Source organism: Haemaphysalis longicornis, unplaced genomic scaffold (assembly GCF_048455015.1).
Source record: "Haemaphysalis longicornis isolate Haplotype H1 unplaced genomic scaffold, Haemaphysalis longicornis Haplotype H1 scaffold_12, whole genome shotgun sequence".
Classification (NCBI taxonomy): Eukaryota; Metazoa; Arthropoda; class Arachnida; order Ixodida; family Ixodidae; genus Haemaphysalis; species Haemaphysalis longicornis.
In genome coordinates, this window is record NW_027526225.1 from 27,226,305 (window position 1) to 27,245,520 (window position 19,216).

Here is a 19,216-nt window from a genome sequence, read left to right on the forward strand (position 1 = left end):
CAATCCGTAGTCTCCCTCCGAGGTGCATAGCACAACTTCGAGAGCCATCGGGAAACCCGAAAAGGCGTAAGGGGGAGGGGGGTTGGGGTCATTGTGGGGGGTGGGGGGGAGGGGGGGAAGATGTTTTAAAAGGTTATCTTGATTTGGCCTCTGTCTTTGTTGACAATTTTCGGTGGCCGACACCATTGCTCTGCGAACTGCTGATTCCCCAGCCTGCGTTGCTCTCTGCGCAGGTGAAACCAGAGCTCCTTCCATACCCTGGCAAGTACTTCATGAAGCCCTGGCCGCCTTTCCGAGTAAGTAGCAATGCAGCGTGCTACCCAAACTTGGTAGGAACATTCAACTAGCTCCAGAACAAACTGGTTGACAGCATGACGTGGAAGGTAGCGAAGGTATCTCACTGTGGGATATGGAATACCAGGTACTTCAAACAAATCTGCGACCCTCTTGAGGAGAGCGCTGGGAAGCAGGCAGTTATGAAAGGCGTGCTCTGCTGTCTCAAACTCACCAAATAAAAGACAGTGTGCTGTGAGGCATGCCCGAGTGAATTGCCTTTGTCTGAGTGGAAGATTCCCACGGGCAAAGAGCCATTGGAAGGTGGCTCTGCTGGCATCCAGGTACTCTGCATGGATGAGATTCCAGTTCGGACGTTGACGTTCGAGAGAGTAGCAGGCCAAGTGCGGAGGCAAAGTGGGCGTGAGTGTGGCGACCCAATCTTTCAGTAGAGTACCGAGTATATCAAACTGCGGGAGTATTTCCTGGATATCTGCCAGGGCCTTAGCTGCTCCCGGGTAGAATGAGGATGGCTCCCCTGCTCGTGGAATCTTGTTGCGTAGGCGACTCTGAGAGAACAGACGTAGCCGGGTGCTTAGGAGGTAGGAAGCTAGGGATCGAGTGAGGGACATGTCTATGTTGAGGGCTGTATTCGTCCATTTGACATGCAGGGCAGTAGCTAGGATGCTCAGGTCAGTAAGGCCAAGGCCACCTCTCTTCTTGGAGAGCTTTACAATATCTGGTTTGACTTTGTCCGGTTTACCATCCCATACAAATCGGAACACTACACGTCCCACCTCCTGCTTGGTTAGTGCTGGGATAGGCATAATGCTGGCGACGTAGCTGAGTACTGATAGTAAGAGGGTCCGAGCGATCGTGGCTCGGGTGGTGACAGGGCAATTGAGCTGCCGGTAGTCCCGCACCCTCGACTCAAGCTTTGTCAGTGCAGCAGTCCAATTGCTAGGAGAAGTGCCGTTAGGACCAAACCGATAACCTAGAACTTTGACTTCAGAAGCGACGGGAAGGCCATGTTGCGGACACGATGGAGGGTTGCGTAAATACATAACTGAGCTCTTTGCGGTATTCAGCTTAGCCCCGCTCGCCTACCCATACAGCTGGATGATGGCCATTGCCCTCTTGAGCGAGCGCTCATCAGGCAATACCAGAGTCAAATCGTCTGCATAGGCAAATATGGCGGCCGGGGGAACATCTGGTGGGAGCGGGAATCTGCGTTCTTGAGGATTGCTCGCGAGCCGCTGCAGCAGAGGTTCAATAGCTAGGACGTAGAGAACAGGGCTCAGAGGACAGCCCTGCCGAACTCCACACCCAACAGAAAAACTCTCGGACACGCGACCCCGAATGGTGACGGCAGAAGTGGGCCCACTGTATAGTGCACGCACCATCTTTTGCACGTTCGTCCCTATGCTAGCCTTCTGGAGGGTGCTAAATATGTAGCTATGACTGATGACACCAAAGGCTTTTTCTTGGTCGAATGAGAAAAGGAGGCCCTGTAGGTTCCTCGACTCGGCCCATTCTAGCAGATCCCGAATGCCGAAGCCGAAGTAGTTGAGATGTGATAATTTTAATTGTTCTTCAAAGTTTTAACAGGAGGCCGTTGCCGGCGTAACGTCCACCCGGCGCATACATATCGGCCTCTTTCCTTTCTCGTTGCGCTGCCAGCAATTCTCCCGTCCTCTTAGCAACGATGACGTAGCTATCATAAAGCCACTTGACTCATTCGCCGCCAATGGAGATTTGCAGCGGGACTTGTTCCTGGCTCCAGCAGCCGCCTATACGCTTTGGTATAGAAAGTTGAAGCCACATTTTACGCACCCATGATCTGAAGTCATGAGATGCAGAATTGGAGCTCGTCTGCAGCTGGCCTTAGAGAACTTGCATTTCTACGTTTGCCGGTGCCTCCTGTACGCTGGAGTTTGCTCTTCAACTTCATGAGAGAAACACAGAAAACACCTGACGTGGCCAATTCTTCCTTGCCATGTTCCTCCCCTCCCAAGAATAAAAGGAATAAAGTGGGGTACAATAGCCGCTCCAGCAACGCTATGACAGCTTTTCAGCCTATTAAAAAAAATAAACAGGGGTAATAACCCCTAAATAAGCACTCACACGTATTTGTTTGCCTTCGGGCAGTTCATAGAAACCCACATGGTCCCGCACGTCCACACACGAACAGGATGCGCACAGGAAGGGAACAAACACAGCCCCTGCTAGGTGTACCCAGGTCAAACACAGATGCCTCGCGAAACTTGCATTTTTAAGCTCGCCAAAGTCTCCTCTACGCTAGAGGTTCGTTCTTCATGCTCGTAAGAAAAGTACCGGGCGTGGCCAGAAACGAACCCGCGACATCCAGCACAGCAGCGCAATTTATCTGCCGCTAAGCCAACGCGGCTGAGAAATTTGCACCTACCACATCTCGCATCGGAGAATGGTAAAGACGCTAATAATGGCAAAGCGTGAATTTGCGCGTGGTCCCCGCGTACACCCCCGAACCGGTCGGACTCACGTGCACGAAACCGTTTCTGATCATCGTTCCGGTTTCCGGTTACTGGTGCATGAGGCGGCACGCGAGCAACTTTCCACCGCCTTTTCGGCAAGGCCAGTCATGGCCACACATGGAACTCCGCCCAGCACTGTAGAAGTGAGCGTCCCAGAAATGTGGACCGGTGTTAAACTCTATACAGAAGGTCACCGTCTGGACAATCGAGTAATCCCGATGGAAGCCACGGGGAACCAAATAATAAGCCATCCATACCCAAATAAAAGAAAGAAGGGAAGCCAGCCAATGAAACATCAATAGACGAATTTTCAAATTACATCAAGGGAAATGGCCACCAAGAAAAACGGTAAAAAATGAAAGTTTCTACGATTGAGAGCTGAACACAGAAAGAAATCCCGGGCCATCTCCACTAACTTGAAGCTCAGGGAGGGTCAAAACATGAAGTGTAAAAGTGTATTAAATGATTGAAAGTCTCTCTCTTGACACACGTCGCGCGGTGATTGGGCGCCGGAGAAGCGCCGGTGGGAGGAGCAATCACGCGCTTGCTGAAGCGGTGGTGCCCTCTCTTGCGTTGAACCGGATTTAAGGAATTTGCATGCCCCATCTGCACCACTTTAGGTTAGTGGCACGGGGAAAACGCGAGCGCAGCACAATGCCCGCGCCTCGCCCTGTCGTCGATGATCAACGGGACCCCCGCACCCGGTAAGGATACCTTTTCTTGCTTCGACCGACCACCCAACCCGATCAGGCCTAGCGTCGAGAGCCCTCTACAAACAGCTTGTGCTTGATGATTTCTGAAGCGGACAGGGAGCGTTCCACAAATATTTTCTTTTTAGTGCGTGTTCCCTTTCCTTTTTCTTCTTTTTTCTTTTCTTTTTGCAATTTTGTTTTTCTTTTCTTTTAGAGCACGTTACATTCTAGCGCGATGCATTGGACAACGAGTGTGCAGGTGTTTTAGTACCGTGACTACATGAGAGGGCGACGACAGGAGACTTCGACCGCCCGAGACTATAAAAGCGAGTGGAAGAGAAGGACCACGAGGGTCGAGCGAGCAGAGTGGAACGGGGTCCCCAGAGGTGAAGGCTTCGTCCTGCTTCGCCCTGCTTCGCCGTGCCAGCGTCTTCGCTCCGTTCGCTCCGCCCAACGCACCAGTGGATCCGCACCTCCTGCTCGAGTAGCGGTAACTCCCGAAGCATCGAGACGGCTATCAAGGTGACCTAGCGGTGAAGTCCCTGAGTCCTGGCGACCGCGGGCGCTAGCAACCGGCACGTGTCATCCAACGCGCTGCGAGCCACGATTATCTCTTCACCCCGCCGTCATACATAGGGAGCGCGCCCTGGAGGGCCCGTACAACCACGGAAGGACTTGCATCGTTACCGACAGAAGAGGGGGTACGATGGCTCTACATAGCGGGCTTAAAAGACTTATGATATGGGTTTTCATGGTGCTGTATGTTATGTATGTACTATTTCCATCAATTTTAATGCATTTTTGGCAGTGGGTTATGTCATGGTTGTTTAAGCTTTAGTTTCATCATATATAGTCATCTGTTTGCATCAGAGATATCGACTCGAGCCTCGCCTCTTAACCCGGCGAGACACGTGACACAGACAAGAAATCAATGCTACAGGAAATACAAAGACAAAGGCAAGACGGGAACAGGACGTCCTGTCTCTTTCTGGTATTCGCCCTCATCTTTGGCGCAGTATTTATCATCATCATCATCACCAGCCTATCTACGCCCACTGCAGGGCAAAGGCCTCTCCCATTATTCTCCAATTACCTCGGTCCTGTGCCAGCTGTGACCAATTTATTCCCGCAAACTTCTTGATCTCATCTGCCCATCTAACTTTCTGCCGCCCCCTGCAACGCTTGCCTTCTCTACGGGTCCACTCTGTTACCCTTAATGACCAGCGGTTATCTTGCCTTCGCATTACAAGCCCTGCCCACGTCCATTTCATCTTCTTAATTTCTACTAATATGTCTTTAACACCAGTTTGCTCCCTGACCCACTCCGTTCTCTTCTTGTCCCTTAATGTTACACCCATCATTTTCCGCTCCATTGCCCGCTGAGTCGTTCTCAATTTAAGTTGAACCCTCTTAGTGAGCCTCCAAGTTTCTGCCCCGTAGGTGAGTACCGGTAAGATGCAGCTGTCATACACTTTCTCCTTCAGCGACAATGGTACGCTGCTATTCATTATCTGAGAATGCCTGCCATATGCACCCCACCCCATTCTGATCCTTCTAATTATCTCTACCTCGCGGTTGGGATCTGGGGTCACAACTTGGCCTAAGTAGATATATTCGCTTACCACTTCCACTGCCTCGCCACCTATCTCAAACCGCTGTGCTGTCCCCAGGTTATTGATCATTACTTTAGTTTTCTGCATATTAATTTTCAGGCCCACGGTTCTACTCTGTTCGCCCAGTGCGGAAAGCATGCTTTGCAATTGGTCCCCCGAGTTACTTAGCAAGGCAACGTCATCAGCAAATCTGAGGTTACTGAGGTATTCTCCCTTAACCCTTACTCCCACCTGCTCCCAATCCAATGTTCTGAATACTTCTTGTAAACATGCTGTGAATAACATTGGAGAGATTGTGTCTCCTTGTCTGACACCCTTCCTTATAGGTATTTTACCGCTCTTCCTATGGAGGATGATGGTAGCTGTAGACCCATTGTAGATATCCTCTAGTATTCTTACATAATGCTCATCTACCCCCTGGTTCCGTAATTCCTGAATGACTGCTAGGGTTTCGACCGAGTCAAATGCTTTCTCATAATCTATGAAGGCTATATATAGGGGTTCAGTATACTCAGCGCACTTCTCTATCACCTGATTGATCGTGTGAATATGGTCCATTGTTGAATGACCTTTACGGAACCCTGCTTGTTCTTTAGGTTGACAGAAATCTAAGGTTGCAGAAATTCGGTTAGCGATTAGGTTGGTAAATACCTTGTAGACGACTGACAGTAAGCTGATCGGCCTGTAATTTTTCAAGTCCTTCATGTCGCCTTTCTTATGGATTAGGATGATGTTCGCGTTCTTCCAAGATTCCGGTACCATTGCGGTCATTACGCATTGCGTATACAGGTTTGCCAGTTTTTCAAGTACAATTTCTCCGCCATCCTTCAAGAGGTGTGCTGTTATCTGATCCTCACCAGGTGCTTTGCCCCCTTTCATTTCTTTCAAAGCCTTCCTTACTTATTCGGTCGTTACTGGTGGGATGTCTATCTCCTGTGAACTACTGTCTTGTTCGGCATTATCCTGGATGTCTCGGCTACTGTACAGATCCCTATAGAACTCCTCGGCCACTGTGACTATTTTATCCCTATTTGTGATGACATTGCCTTGCTTATCCTTAAGTGCATACATCTGATTTTTCCCCACGCCAAGACGTCTCTTCACTGCTTTCAGGCTACCTCAATTCTTTACAGCGTATTCCAGCCTCTCCATATTATACTTCCCTATGTCAGCTGTCTTACGCTTATTGATTAACTTCGAGAGCTCCGCTAGTTCTATTCTGTCAGCTGCGGTAGAGATTATCATGGTTTGCCGTTTCTTGATTAGATCTTTCGACTCCTGTGAAAGTTTACCAGTATCCTGCCTAGCCATAGTGCCCCCGACTTCTACTGCACACTCCGTGATAATGCGTGTAAGGTTGTCGCTGGCTTCCTGTGTCGTAAGCTCGGCTTCCTCGTTAAGATCGGAATATCGGTTCTGCAGCGCGATCCTGAATTCTTCTACTTTACGTCTTACTGTTAGCTCATTTATCGGCTCCTTTCGTACTAGCTTGTTGCGGTCCCTCCTCAAATCTAGCCTAATTCGAGATCTTACCATACGGTGGTCACTACACCTTACCCTTCCGAGCACTTCTACATCCTCCAGATCCTGGAGTATTTATACTTTGTTCGTGATGACACCGGCCGCGTACAGTGCGATCAGGAGCTCACCGTTCACGTCCTCATCGTCTTTGGCCTGCATCCTGGTTAACCGAACGGGCCCTTTAATCACCGAACAGCAGGGCGACCGGCGGAACACGACAGCATGACTCGCAGCAGCCCACATGTGTTGCTGTGATTACGTAAAAAGTTATAGCAGCAAACTAAAATTCAAAGTTATGCTTTTCCCTCTCTTTCTGGGCTGCTCTTTTCTCTCCCCTAGTAAGTAAGTAACTGGCGTTCCGAGAATCTTGTATATGTTGGTCGCTAAGCACGACAGGAACGAGTTTGATCAGAACCACTCAATCTTTACGAAGCTTTTGCATCGCTATTTAGGAACTTAGGCCTCTCGGGTGATGCCAATAAAACTACGAAAGTTAAACAATTCTTAGGCGACTTCAGAAATATTGGGTGGAATGAAATTCGAACAAGCAAGGAACAGAATGAACGCGATGATTCATCTCGCTAACCGCAACCACAGGCGCCGCGAGTTTCGCAATGCCAGTAAAAGGACGTGGTCACTAATAAATGACCTCAGAGGTGCGCGCATTTATAACAAATGGCGGGAATCTTTTTTTCTCCCACTTCTCTACAAAAGACATGGCGTAGTCAACCAATTTAGGTTATTTTTCTAGCTTTTCTGTTGAGTCTACCCCTGCTTCACGCACATGCACTACGCCAAAAAACATACTGAATTCCGCATATCTTCCCCCTCTTTTAGAATGCAATCTAACAACTATTTTTTTTAGCTTAAAGGGACCCAGCAACACTTTTTTAAACTTTTCTTTAAATCTTAAATGTTTGCAGAACGTAGTCACAAAACACAGCCAGTACTTAGATTAGTGGGTCGCAAAGTACCTCAGGCAACAATTAAGTACTGCTCTTTGCCCATCAGATAACTTGTAAACTCGCTCAAAAGATTTTTCTGTCTTTCCCAGTCTTGACGTTCTTCCACCGCTCGAATTACGTAATTAAGGCCTTGTAGCGGCTGTTGGCCGGTTTTCCTCCAGTTGCGGCAATGAACGCTTTTCGACAGCAACTTGAAAAAAGCCACAACCTCAAAGCAGAAATGGAAGGCGTAGTTGGTGCGATGAGCAAATCACGCAGTGCCGCTCCGTGCTGGCGACAACTGTAGCTTTCGCAGTGGTTCCAGACGCAAAGGAAAGAATGAAAGCGCTTATAGAAACTGTTGCAGGGTTTCTTTAAATCCAAATACATCCTCGGCCATCAACGAAATCTTAATAAATGATCTTTGTAGAAATTATGGAGTGATTAATGTTATTTCACTGTTATTTAAGCGTGTAATAGGCAGTGGCAAAATCCCTTTTAGTTTGAAAACCGCGTTAGTTAAACCAGGTTTTAAGGGCGTACGCTCAGCAAAACAGAAAAATACCGGTACATCTTTATCGTGCCTTGTATCAGCCAAATATTTGGCAAACATTTGTTAAAAACGATGACAACCTTTTTAGATGCTCATACTGTACTCTCTAGCGGTCGATATGGTTTTGTAGCGTAAACTACACTGGCCGAGGTTGAGCAGTTTCGCGTGGACCTTGAAGGGCCGTGCTGCGCAAGCGCGAGGAGCAGTGGATTGCATTGGATTAGATTACACTAGATTGAACTGAATTGAATTGGTTAGGATTTGATTGTATTGGTTAGGATTTAATTGGATTGGATTGGATTAAATTGGATTGGAAATCCAATCCAATTGGAGTACAGGTGTGTGGCGAATTGGGTCTGCATATTCGCCGGTCTGCGCTTTCTAGAGGAGTGACGTCATAGCCGCGGCAGACGCACTGGCGACGGCGCGTGCCCAGCTGTGCGCCTCATGTTGCGCAGTAGCCAATTCTGACGCTGCGCTGGAGCCGCTTGATAGCGTTTCGCGTGGCTCCTGGAGAGCCGTGCTGCGCATGGGCGAGGAGCAGTGACTGGACTGGACTGGACTGGACTGGACTGGACTGGACTGTACTGGACTGGATTGGATTGGATTGGACTGGACTGGATTGGATTGGATTAGATTATATTAGATTAGATTTTATTGGAAATCGTTTTAGCACCGGCAACCATGATAATCAGCTAATCCTAGACAACCAGGAAACCTAAGAATAGCCAGCTGAACCTTAGCTCACGCTACGTATAACCTGGCATAGCCGAGCTAAGTCACTGCTAATTTTTTATTCGTGGCCGTGGCACGCAAGTACTACTCGAGGATCTTTCCGACTTGCTAAATTTACTCTTTTGAGAAGAGCACGAGGTCGCGGGTTCGATTCCCGGCCACGGCGGCCGCTTTTCTGATGGAGGCGAAAAGCAAAAACTCCCGTGTGTACGAGATTTCGGCGCACGATAAAGATCCCCAGGTGGTCAAAATTAATCCGGAGCCCTCCACTACGGCGCGCCTCATCGCCTGCGTTGCGTCGGCGCGTTAAACCCTACAATCAATCAATCAATCAATACTCTTTTGAGAAAAACAAGGTGGTGTGTTCTGTATTACTGGATGTCAGTAAAGTTTTTGACAGCGTTTGTCACCGTCTTTGTCCAATAAACTATCAACTTTCGTGGTATTTTTTCATATTTCGTTGAAAATTACTTAAGTGTGCCTCAGATGGGAAATTTCGAAGGGATTTCCCAACATATATACCATTCGGGGTTCCTCAGAGATCAATGTGGAACCTTTTGTTATTTAACTTATATGTAAATTACTTGCGCTATCACGTACGGTGTTTATTGTATCAATATGCAGATGACAGCATGATTGCACCAGTGGATTGATTGATTGTAGGGTTTAACGCGCCGACGCAACGCAGGCCATGAGGTGCGCTGTAGTGGAGGGCTGCGGATTAATTTTGACCACCTGGGGATCTTTAACGTGCGCCGAAATCTCGTACACTTGGGCGTTTTTGCTTTCCGCCTCCATCAGAAAACCGCCCGCCTCGACCTCATGCTCAACAGCGCAATGCCTTAAAACCACTGACCCACCGCGGTGGATGAATGTACCAGTGGTGCATCCTTAGCTAGAAGCGATATCCGCATTACAACATGTTGTTCTGAAAGCGATCGAATGGTTCTCGGCAAACCTTATTTCTATCAAGCAGTAGTAGTAGTAGTAGTAGTAGTAGTAGTAGTAGTAGTAGTAGTAGTAGTAGTAGTAGTAGCAGTAGTAGTAGTAGTAGTAGTAGCAGTAGTAGCACTAGTAGTAGTAGTAGTAGTAACTTTATTTTGCCAAAAACGCCCGTGTGTACGAGATTTCGGCGCACGATAAAGATCCCCAGGTGGTCAAAATTAATCCGTAGCCCTCCACTACGGCGCGCCTCATCGCCTGCGTTGCGTCGGCGCGTTAAAACCCCACAATCAATCAATCAATCAACTTTATTTTGCCCAAAAGTTGTGGTGATTGCACCACTGAGCTGTTCGCTCAGTCATCTAGACAGCGGGGCTCCCGGTGTTTTGGGAGCTCGGTGTCTTCAGCCAACTGGGCGAGGGCCTCTTGCACGTGGGGAGCTGGGCTAGAGATGGCAGCCTCCCACTCTGTTAAGGATGACATGTTATGAAGGATGGGAGGATTTCTTCTACGTGATGTGGGTATTAATGGACATGACCAAATGACGTGTTGAAGTGATGCTCGTTCCACAGAACAAAAGGGGCAAGCGTCCTTATATTCGCCAGGATATATGATGGACATGCGATGTGGAGTGGGGAATGACAATGTTTGAAGGTGCCTGAGAAGGACTCCATGCCTTCGACTGAGCGATGGATGCGGTGGAGGAACAATTGTCCGATCCTGGCGGAAATGGTCAAGGATATCGCCGAAAGTATGGAGGCGGTCCTTATAGCCGAAAGGTTGCGGGATATCTTCAGGGGTCCATTGAGGCTCTCGGCGAACCATATCTCGAGCAGTCTCATTGGCTCTCTCATTTCCCATCAGGCCAGAATGTGCCGGTGACCAGATGATGCGGAAAGTCCGGCTATGAGGTGTGGGCCCTTGCGAGAGGGTTGCCAAGGTTCTAGGTGATACCCTGCCGTTTAAAAAATTTAGCATGGCCGATTTAGAATCGGTTATGATGTTAAGATGCGGAGACCGGCTGTAGGCTATGGCTAGACCGATTGCCATTTCATCTATCAATTCTGCCAAAACTCGTCTAATTTGCTTCCATAACCCGCTACACAAAGTTGATCTCAATCACTCTGTTTCAGCAGCCTCTCGTTGCTCCCCCCTGACGTATACGGCTTTAAATATCTTGGTATTGAGAGACGAGGCCCAGGAACGGCGTTTATTTAAACGTACTAGCCGAGAGAACCTTCAAGCAAGCGAGGATGATGATCATGTACATAGATGATGAATGAACACTGCCGCATGGGCTGGGGCTGATGAGTATGTACAGTTGAAGACGAAGTGCGGGGATTGTCCTCCGGAAATTGGTCATCGCCGGGGGTGTGGTCAAGAATGCTCACACTGTTTTATTTTTATAGTGATTTATCCTGAAAACTCACTTAGCGTCCACTCGTAGAAAACTTCGGTGTGTTTCTTGTGTCTGTACGACATTAGGTACTTTACGCCATTGCGCGTTCGTTAAAACTCAGTACATGCCTTGGTCTATAGCTTACTTCGATATGGGATCGCTGGATAAATAAGATTAACTTAATTCCCCATCCTCTGTTAACTAACGTAAGTTACGATTTAAACATTGCGTATAAGAGGGATGGGTTTAAAGCTTTACAGTTACCGAACATTGATTTTTATTAAGCGAAACTATAATTTCAAGACATTTCTGGACAAATAACTTTAAACCGTTGTATATCCTTACGTGCCATCTCCGACCAAAAGATGATGATGATGATGATTTAGGGTTTTATGGCGCAAGGCCGACGAGGGCAAAGAGCGCCATGACAATATCTCCGACCAAAAGAGCCTCACTTGATTCCCCTTTGCTATACAAGGTACGGACGTAGGACTAGATTGTACTGTGCTCCTGCAGCGTTCAGCCAACTCCGGCGCAATACTTCTAGCATAAATGCAATACACAACATAAAATACATTTTGGGAAATAAATATTAAATTTACTGCCGCCCCTCCCACTGTCTGTGTTTGCTTTGTATCTTTACGATTGTCCGAATGTGTTTCATTGCGGCCTTTTGTTTGGACACGTATTCTCTTATTGTCTGTTGTGGTTGTCTTCGGTTCCTGATGATTGTCAGCTTCTTCCACTTAATCCGTACGTCGTTCTGGCAGGCCAGATTTTTGTCCTGTTTCAATAACGAAATAAGCCATCTCATTATCATCATCATAACTTATCTCCAACCTCTCCTATTTTTCGAAATCATAGCTGCGGAAAGAGTGAGATAAGCTTTCTTAACGCGGAAACAGAAGCAAGAAATGGCTGGCAGAACTGCGCCAGCTTGGAGCTCACATGCAAAGCTTCTCGTTTTCCGCGTTCTGGCTCAGTGTCTTGTTCTGTGTCTTGTTTTGTGTCTTGTTCTGTGGTTCTGGCTCAGTGCCTTGGTTTTGTGTCTTGTGTGAGATAAGCTTTCTGAACGCGGAAATAGAAGCAAGAAATGGCTGGCATAACTGCGCCAGCTTCGAGCTCACATGCAAAGCTTCTCCTTGTTCGGGTTCTGGCTCAGTGTCTTGTTTTGTGTCTTGTTCTGTGGTTCTGGCTCAGTGTCTTGGTTTTGTGTTTTGTGTGAGATAAGCTTTCTGAACGCGGAAATAGAAGCAAGAAATGGCTGGCAGAACTGCGCCAGCTTGGAGCTCACATGCAAAGCTTCTCCTTGTCTGGGTTCTGGCTCAGTGTCTTGTTTTGTGTCGTGTTCTGTGGTTCTGGCTCAGTGTCTTGGTTTTGTGTCTTGTGTGAGAAAAGCTTTCTAAACTCGGAAACAGAAGCAAGAAATGGCTGGCAGAACTGCGCCAGCTTGTAGCTCACATGCAAAGCTTCTCCTTGTCCGGGTTCTGGCTCACGATCACGTTGAAGAGCAAGCCGCACCCGAAGAACTTCTTCGTTGCGACTTCTTGATCGCACGACTGCATGTCACTGCTTTCCACAGACGCCGCCGCCATCAGTCGCAGAACCTTGGCTGTATAAGGAACGGAAGAAGCTGTCAGTAATCCTGTCCACGACCCGCAGTGTGCGCAGTGAGAGACACGGAAAAGTGAATTAAAAAAAACAGTTCCACTCAGTGTGAACTCTGCTGAAACAGCGGCTTGTGTCGGCTTGAACGCCAACCCGAAAAAAGCAGCGCCGTCGCCACGCAAATTCTACGTTTTGAGCAAAAGAATCCGCAGCTAAACGTCAGCTACGGGAGGCTCCCTCCCCGAGCGGAAGGGAGAGGAACGCGCCCCTGAGAGACAGCAGCGCCCTCTATCGGTCGGTCTGGGAACCAGCTTCTGCGATGCCGCTGGCGGGTCTGGGAACCTGCTCCTACACCTACGTGACGCATGAATTACAGCAGCTCCGTTGTTAAAAGCAGTAGAGGTTAGTAAGAACGTTGGAGCGAAAAAACCAGTGAAGCTCCTTCCGAACAAACTGAGACTACCACTAAATCACCATAAGGGGAAGCTGATTATTTTTTGAAGGCGAGGTGAAGGCACAGTCCCCCAAATTTTTAATAATATTGCCGGAGCGACGACCGACCGGCATGTTAGCGCCTTATCACGGTGTTCAGCAGTGAAATAGGCTACAGTACGAGCACGCGCATAGGGCTATCTGTTGTATCAGTGTCGTCTGCTACGCTGTTTACTTGAGAGTGGTACACCCCCTGCCACTGCATCTGAATGACATTTTCTTTGTGCCTCACGCTGCTTAGCAACCTTTGGCGGTAGTGAAACGGACTTGCAAGTAAAGAAAAGCAGGGGGTTTGTTGCCCTGAGAAGAACAGCGGAGCAGACGACGCTCCCAAAACATAGTTCCATGCGCGTGCGCGTACTCTCGCCTATTTTGCCGGTGAACACCGTGATAAGGCGCTGACATGCCGATCGGTCGTCGCTCTTGCTATACTACTAAAATAGTTGGGAGGCTGTACACAGTCGTTACAGCTCAGGTCGCTGAGCAACACCATACCGTTACAAATGGAGTAGCCACTAAACATCAGCGTCAGCATGATTGTTGTCGTCATGCTCACTTTCAGGCAGTCTGGAAACGTTTGCCCTTGCAGTGCCAGCAATTTCCGGGAAACACATGTCTCGGTGCCTTTTGGTCAGGACATTGGTGAAATACCGAGTCGGCGTCAACAGGTCGGGATCCCCGCTGCAAGATCCACTTCGCAGCGCATTGTAAACGCAGCTTTGGTAGCGGGTCAAAAGCCTGCGGGTATTAAAGAGAACGTGCAACTGTATCAGTTGCGTACGTGCCGCTGCGCTTTAGAAGTGTGTAAGCAGCTGGGTCCACTTTTGGTGTTCTGTGGAGACGCCTCAGTTTGCTAATAGGGCTTCGTCGTGTTCTGTTGAGACAACTTCGTTTATTTGGGATGCTTGTCTTGAAATAACTTCGTTTGCTTTTAGAAACTCTTCACCGGCACAAGGACTATCGCCCGCATCCCCACATGCTCACGCGGCGCCCTTCTTTTTCGAGGCCCGCGCGCGGCTTTCGCCGCTGACGTCTCCCTCTCCCACTGCGCATGCGCGGTGCCCTGCTCCGCCGACTTCAGCGGCTTCGCTGGTTCGCCTATCACGACAAATAGATCCGGAGGGACTGAGCTTGCTGTGCCGACTCATAAAAGTACCTTTTTTCAAATTTTCGACGGTTACAGTTGGCTGAGTTAGTACAGTACATCGTGTAACGTAGTTAATATAGGGAGTGGTTCCAAAGTAATATGCTGTACCGGGACCTTCTCCTGTTGAGCACAAAGTATCCGGATATCCAACGAAGTACCCGCGATTACGCTTGTTGTCGCGCTAAGCGACGGTACGGCAAGTTGTCGCGATTTACTCCAGCAGGGATTGTGGAGCCACTGATCGCTTCGCCTTTCGGCAAAGATGAGTTCTTACCTGCAGGATTCATTCCGAGTGCCGACTTGTTTCGGGCCTTCGATATTGTGCAACTGAGAATAATAGGACTTCGCGCAAACGAAGTGCGTCTCCCAGACTTCACGTTCTGCGCACGAAGCCAGCGTGGCTGGAGGACGTGTCCATGAAGCTGGAAACGATGAAAAAAACGAGAATGAGGCACGCCTTAAAACGTAAGGTGGAGCAAAACACTGCGAAGCAACAAAGATGGCATACTGGTTTCTTTCGAAGTGCATTCAATGCGGTTTTCTCGTATGTATTTCTGCATGGGCTGGAGTTGCTTTGCCAGGAACTTGCCGTCATCACATCGGGTAGCTTGAATAAGGTCGACCAGGCACAGCTTGTAGTTCCCGTAAACCCTGAAAAGAAAAGAAAAATAGTCGCGCATCTCCTCTCTTTCACTGCAAATGTCGAAATACGATAGCCTTTTGCCACTACTGCCACGTAAACGTCTCTCTTCTCTCTTGCTCACCTCAGCTTAATTCACTTTTGCCACTGATGATGATGATGATGCTTAGTGGCTTCCCCTTTGTAACGTGGTGGCGTTGCACAGCGGCCTTAGTCGCAACGCCACTGTACAATCACCTCGCCAAAAATACAAACAAAATAAATAAACAATAATGTCAAAATAAAAAAATACTTTTACGAAATTTTTGTGCTAGTCTGACTTCTTTGTTCGCATATCTTCCCAGATTGTTCTCTGCTCTTTTCCCACCAACATTCTAACCTTCTTTTAGTAACCTCTACTGCTGTCCAGTTCCCTTTTCCGCTAACCTTAAGGCCAAGGGCTTCCGGAAGCTGGATGGCTCCATTACTGAGGACTGGACAGATACTTTTGCATTCCGTTACAATATGTCGCATGGTTTCTGGCTCATTTCCGCAGCCTGGGCATAGTTCCCTGTACCGGCTCGCGGATAAGCGTTTTTGTCCGCAAGCAACCCGCTCCGGCTTCAAAAAGCAATGCACTCCCTTTGGTATTATCGAATATTTTTTCCCTTGTGATCTCCTGCTTCCCGATCCTGTAGATTTCCAAGGACTTCTTCGCATCCATCCTCTTTCTCCAGGTCGTTGTCTCTGTTTCTTTCATTTCATTTTTATTGCCTTGGTCGTTTCCCCTGCACTTCCAGGTTTCATGTACTTTGTCCTGAGCCGTTCACCCGCCATCTGGTAGAACCTCCCGTTACTATTGGATTACTCGGAGTGCCGCCCGGAGAGGGCGCCGGGGGCGCGTTTTGTATTAGGTGCCGAGTACCTTAGGACCGCACAATGTCCGTCCGCGTCCGTGCGCATAGCTTTTACAATCGAAAAAATCCTACAGGCACCGGCAGGACTCGAGCCTGTGTCTGAGAGACCAGACAGTTAGTGTCAGTCGTCCCATCCATTGGGCTACGACCGTCAGTTAGTACCCGAGAATCAAACGGCTTACTACCGTGAAGAGTACCATAGGACCTCCCAATGTCCCTCCGCGTCCATCCGTGCGCACACCACCATCAAGCGAAATTCGATTTGAACCGTGTGTTGCAGTTTCATTAGGGAATAATCAAGGTGCAACTCACGGCTCAAATCGAATGACGGGTGGGGGCGCAAATCGTATGTCACTCGGGGCGCAACTTGGATGTCATATCGAGTCCCTGTACTCTGCGCCCTCGCCATCATCCACGGAGTGCAGCTGCTGCCATTTTTTTTAAGTGTTCTCGATTTAAACAGATGTTACTAGAAGCGACAACACAACAGATAAGTACTGCGAATGCAAAAGCCGCGGCATTCGATTCGCCGACGTTCGTCTGTACATGTCGCACGCTGACTGTTTCTTGACGTTTGTGTGCTTCTTAGGTTTTCTGGGGGTCACACGTTCGCTCCAATAAACGTCGTTTATAAAAAGAACCCCGCATCGTTTTTGGCTACGCAATAGTATGTACTTCCGCACATCTGCCACGCCGTCCCTCCATGGCAACCTTCCACCACTCAACATACCCTCCGAGGTGGGTCGAAGCAAAAGCACGGCGAAATCTCAACTGGTTACGCCACTGCCCAAGCTTCGTGTTAATACCGCCTGTGACACTCATTCTCTCACAACTGCAAAAATTTTATCATGGCGATCGCATTTTCTGTTCTCTCAAATTCCTTAGAAATCAACCACATCTCGTTTCCTTTTTCCCAAGCTTCGGAGCCTCTTTTCAAGGTGCAGCGGATATGGTCAAGCGTGAGTGGAGGCGAAGTGTTCACATTTTCGTGTACAGCTTACTTCTTGATCATAGCCGTTCTTTGACAACCAATTGCGCAAAACTCTTTCACACTACTTTCATACACTCGTTGTTGAAGCTGGGAGTTTGCTTTATAAGCACTAGTCTGCCTGAGAGACGGTTTTACCAGGGTTCATGAAAAACTATAATACAAAAGACGGCGTCTTTTGGAGGCGACCAACGCAACAATTACGGGGTGTTCGACAGAGTGCGTTCCCAGTGATCATGTTCATCTTGGTATATTGCAGAATGAGAAATGTCGCGTTTATTTGGTCTTTCCAAGTGGTTTCAGGAAGATCTGCCCTTTGAGAAAGATCTTTGAGTTTGTGTACCAGTTATGTATTGACCTCCATCCTTGAATAAGCCTAATATTATCTTTTTCCTGACCAGTCTTGACAAATATGCAGCACATTTATAGATGTATAAGATTGAAAGTATTTCTTTTATGCAAACATGTAACTCAAGAATTCAGCTTATCTTTTGGCTGGAAGGATGAATAGAGGGACAGGCAGGCATACAAAAATTGGCCGCGTATCTGCTCCTTTCGTTGCAAATGTCGACGCAAGACGATAGTCGACTGGCGCCCCTGCGAAGTAAATGCCTCCATTCTCTTTCCCGCTCACCTCTCTTGCTGTTCCTCTCCCGTCTCGTTCCACCCAAGGTAAACACGCTAGAGGCTTGCTGAAGTCAATTTAAATTTACCGCGTTTCACTGGTTCAAGTCGGGTGACTCGATTCTAGCGCTGCCGTACGCCGGGAACGCGCGCGAATTGAGGCACGCTACTACGTTTATAGAACCCCGTCGCCCTACTCCGCGAGCGTTTCAAGCGGAACGTGGATAGCACCTAGTGGAACCTTTCGTTGCTATTGCCGTTTGATTGCTTAAATGCCGCCAGGATCGAGATAGCGCTGGCAAAAGCAGACGAAGGCTTTCTGCCGTTGATGTAGTATTTCATTTGTTATCGCAAAAACCAAGTATCGATGAATTTTTTAATAAAGTAACCCTGCCAATATCACTCATGTATTGATTTGCTGCTGTACATTTGCGTAATGTCTTGTTTTTCTTCAATGTTGACAAGCATGAACAGTAACATCGGTATTAGACGCTTAGATTTGGCAGTTAGTATATAAGACTGTTGCGCAGTTTGTATTTCACTTTGGCCCTGTGGCTGAATCGAGTCATATACCGACAGACCGACATACAGACAGACCAAAATTTCTGCGTTTAAGTAGTCCAAGAAAGATTATCATCTTTAACAACGTATCATTGTTAAATGATACGTTGTTGTATCATTTAACCCAATGGTATGTGTCCTTGGACTATTACGTAGAATTTGCGGCAGCCATCTTGTAATTTAGTTGAGAAAATTCCCAATGCAGCTAAACCCCAACACAGAATCCGAAAAGTGGAATGGCTCGGTTGGTGGGCTCGGCAGCACCGCAATGGACCGAGCTAATCTTCCTCGCTTCTTTTTGGTGCAGTTTCTCGGACTTTGGTGCCTACAGCTCTCGGAACCACCCGGTGTGCGCGTCGCTTGCCCTGCCACGGTCGACACCGTGGGTCTGCCGTTCACGGGCCGTCTTTCGACATGGAAGGCGGACGAAGCGGCAGCTACCGACACCGAAAGGCCACGCGCATCCAGATCTACGCAGCCGCCTCACTTCCACTGGCCATATCTGGTGACATCTTGGCGATGCCGCACCTATCTGGAAGCCGGGACGTCCTGCACGGCGCATGCGTTCAACCTGGATAAAGCTCGCCCGGATCGTCACGGCGCTGCAGTGGGCTCGGCAGCACCGCAATGGACCGAGCTAATCTTCCTCGCTTCTTTTTGGTGCAGGTAACAAACCGCTATTGTCTTTTTGCTAAGCGAACTAGTTACCGTGCCCTAGTTGTGCTGCCGAGCCCACACTGGTTTTGTACTTTTGCTTATGACTGTACAAACGCGCTTGTGCAGCTTCTTCTGTTAGCTGGCGATGTTGAGATGAATCCTGGGCCTGACTCCTCCCACTCTTCTAACTCTGCCGACGTTTCGTCGCAAATGCTCAAGGCACTTAAAGAATTGCATTCTGGTCAGTCGGCTATGTTACAGCAATTAAAAGCGATTCAGACAACGCTAGTGGAGCATGAAAAGACCTTCAGAGTAATGAAGGAACGGCTAGATAAGGTCGAGTCAGACCATGCTTCCCTAGAGACTATGAGGCCGCTACTGACGGGACTGCAGTCGGATGCTGATAACAATGCTCATC

The 19,216-nt window shown here is 48.4% G+C and overlaps 1 protein-coding gene across 1 annotated transcript in view; it reads right to left on the bottom strand.

The window, feature by feature from the left end:
• Nucleotides 1–18,653, bottom strand: part of LOC144161539 (uncharacterized) — a 78,146-nt gene extending 59,493 nt beyond the window's left edge. Inside the window, exons 1-3 of the mRNA XM_077692194.1 lie at nt 18,629–18,653; nt 14,744–14,854; nt 12,647–12,797 (exon numbers count right to left, since the gene is read on the bottom strand). Coding sequence (XP_077548320.1) covers nt 12,647–12,797; nt 14,744–14,854; nt 18,629–18,653 — 287 coding nt within the window. The remainder of the gene's footprint in view (nt 1–12,646; nt 12,798–14,743; nt 14,855–18,628) is intronic.
• Between the last annotated feature and the right edge of the window lie 563 nt (nt 18,654–19,216).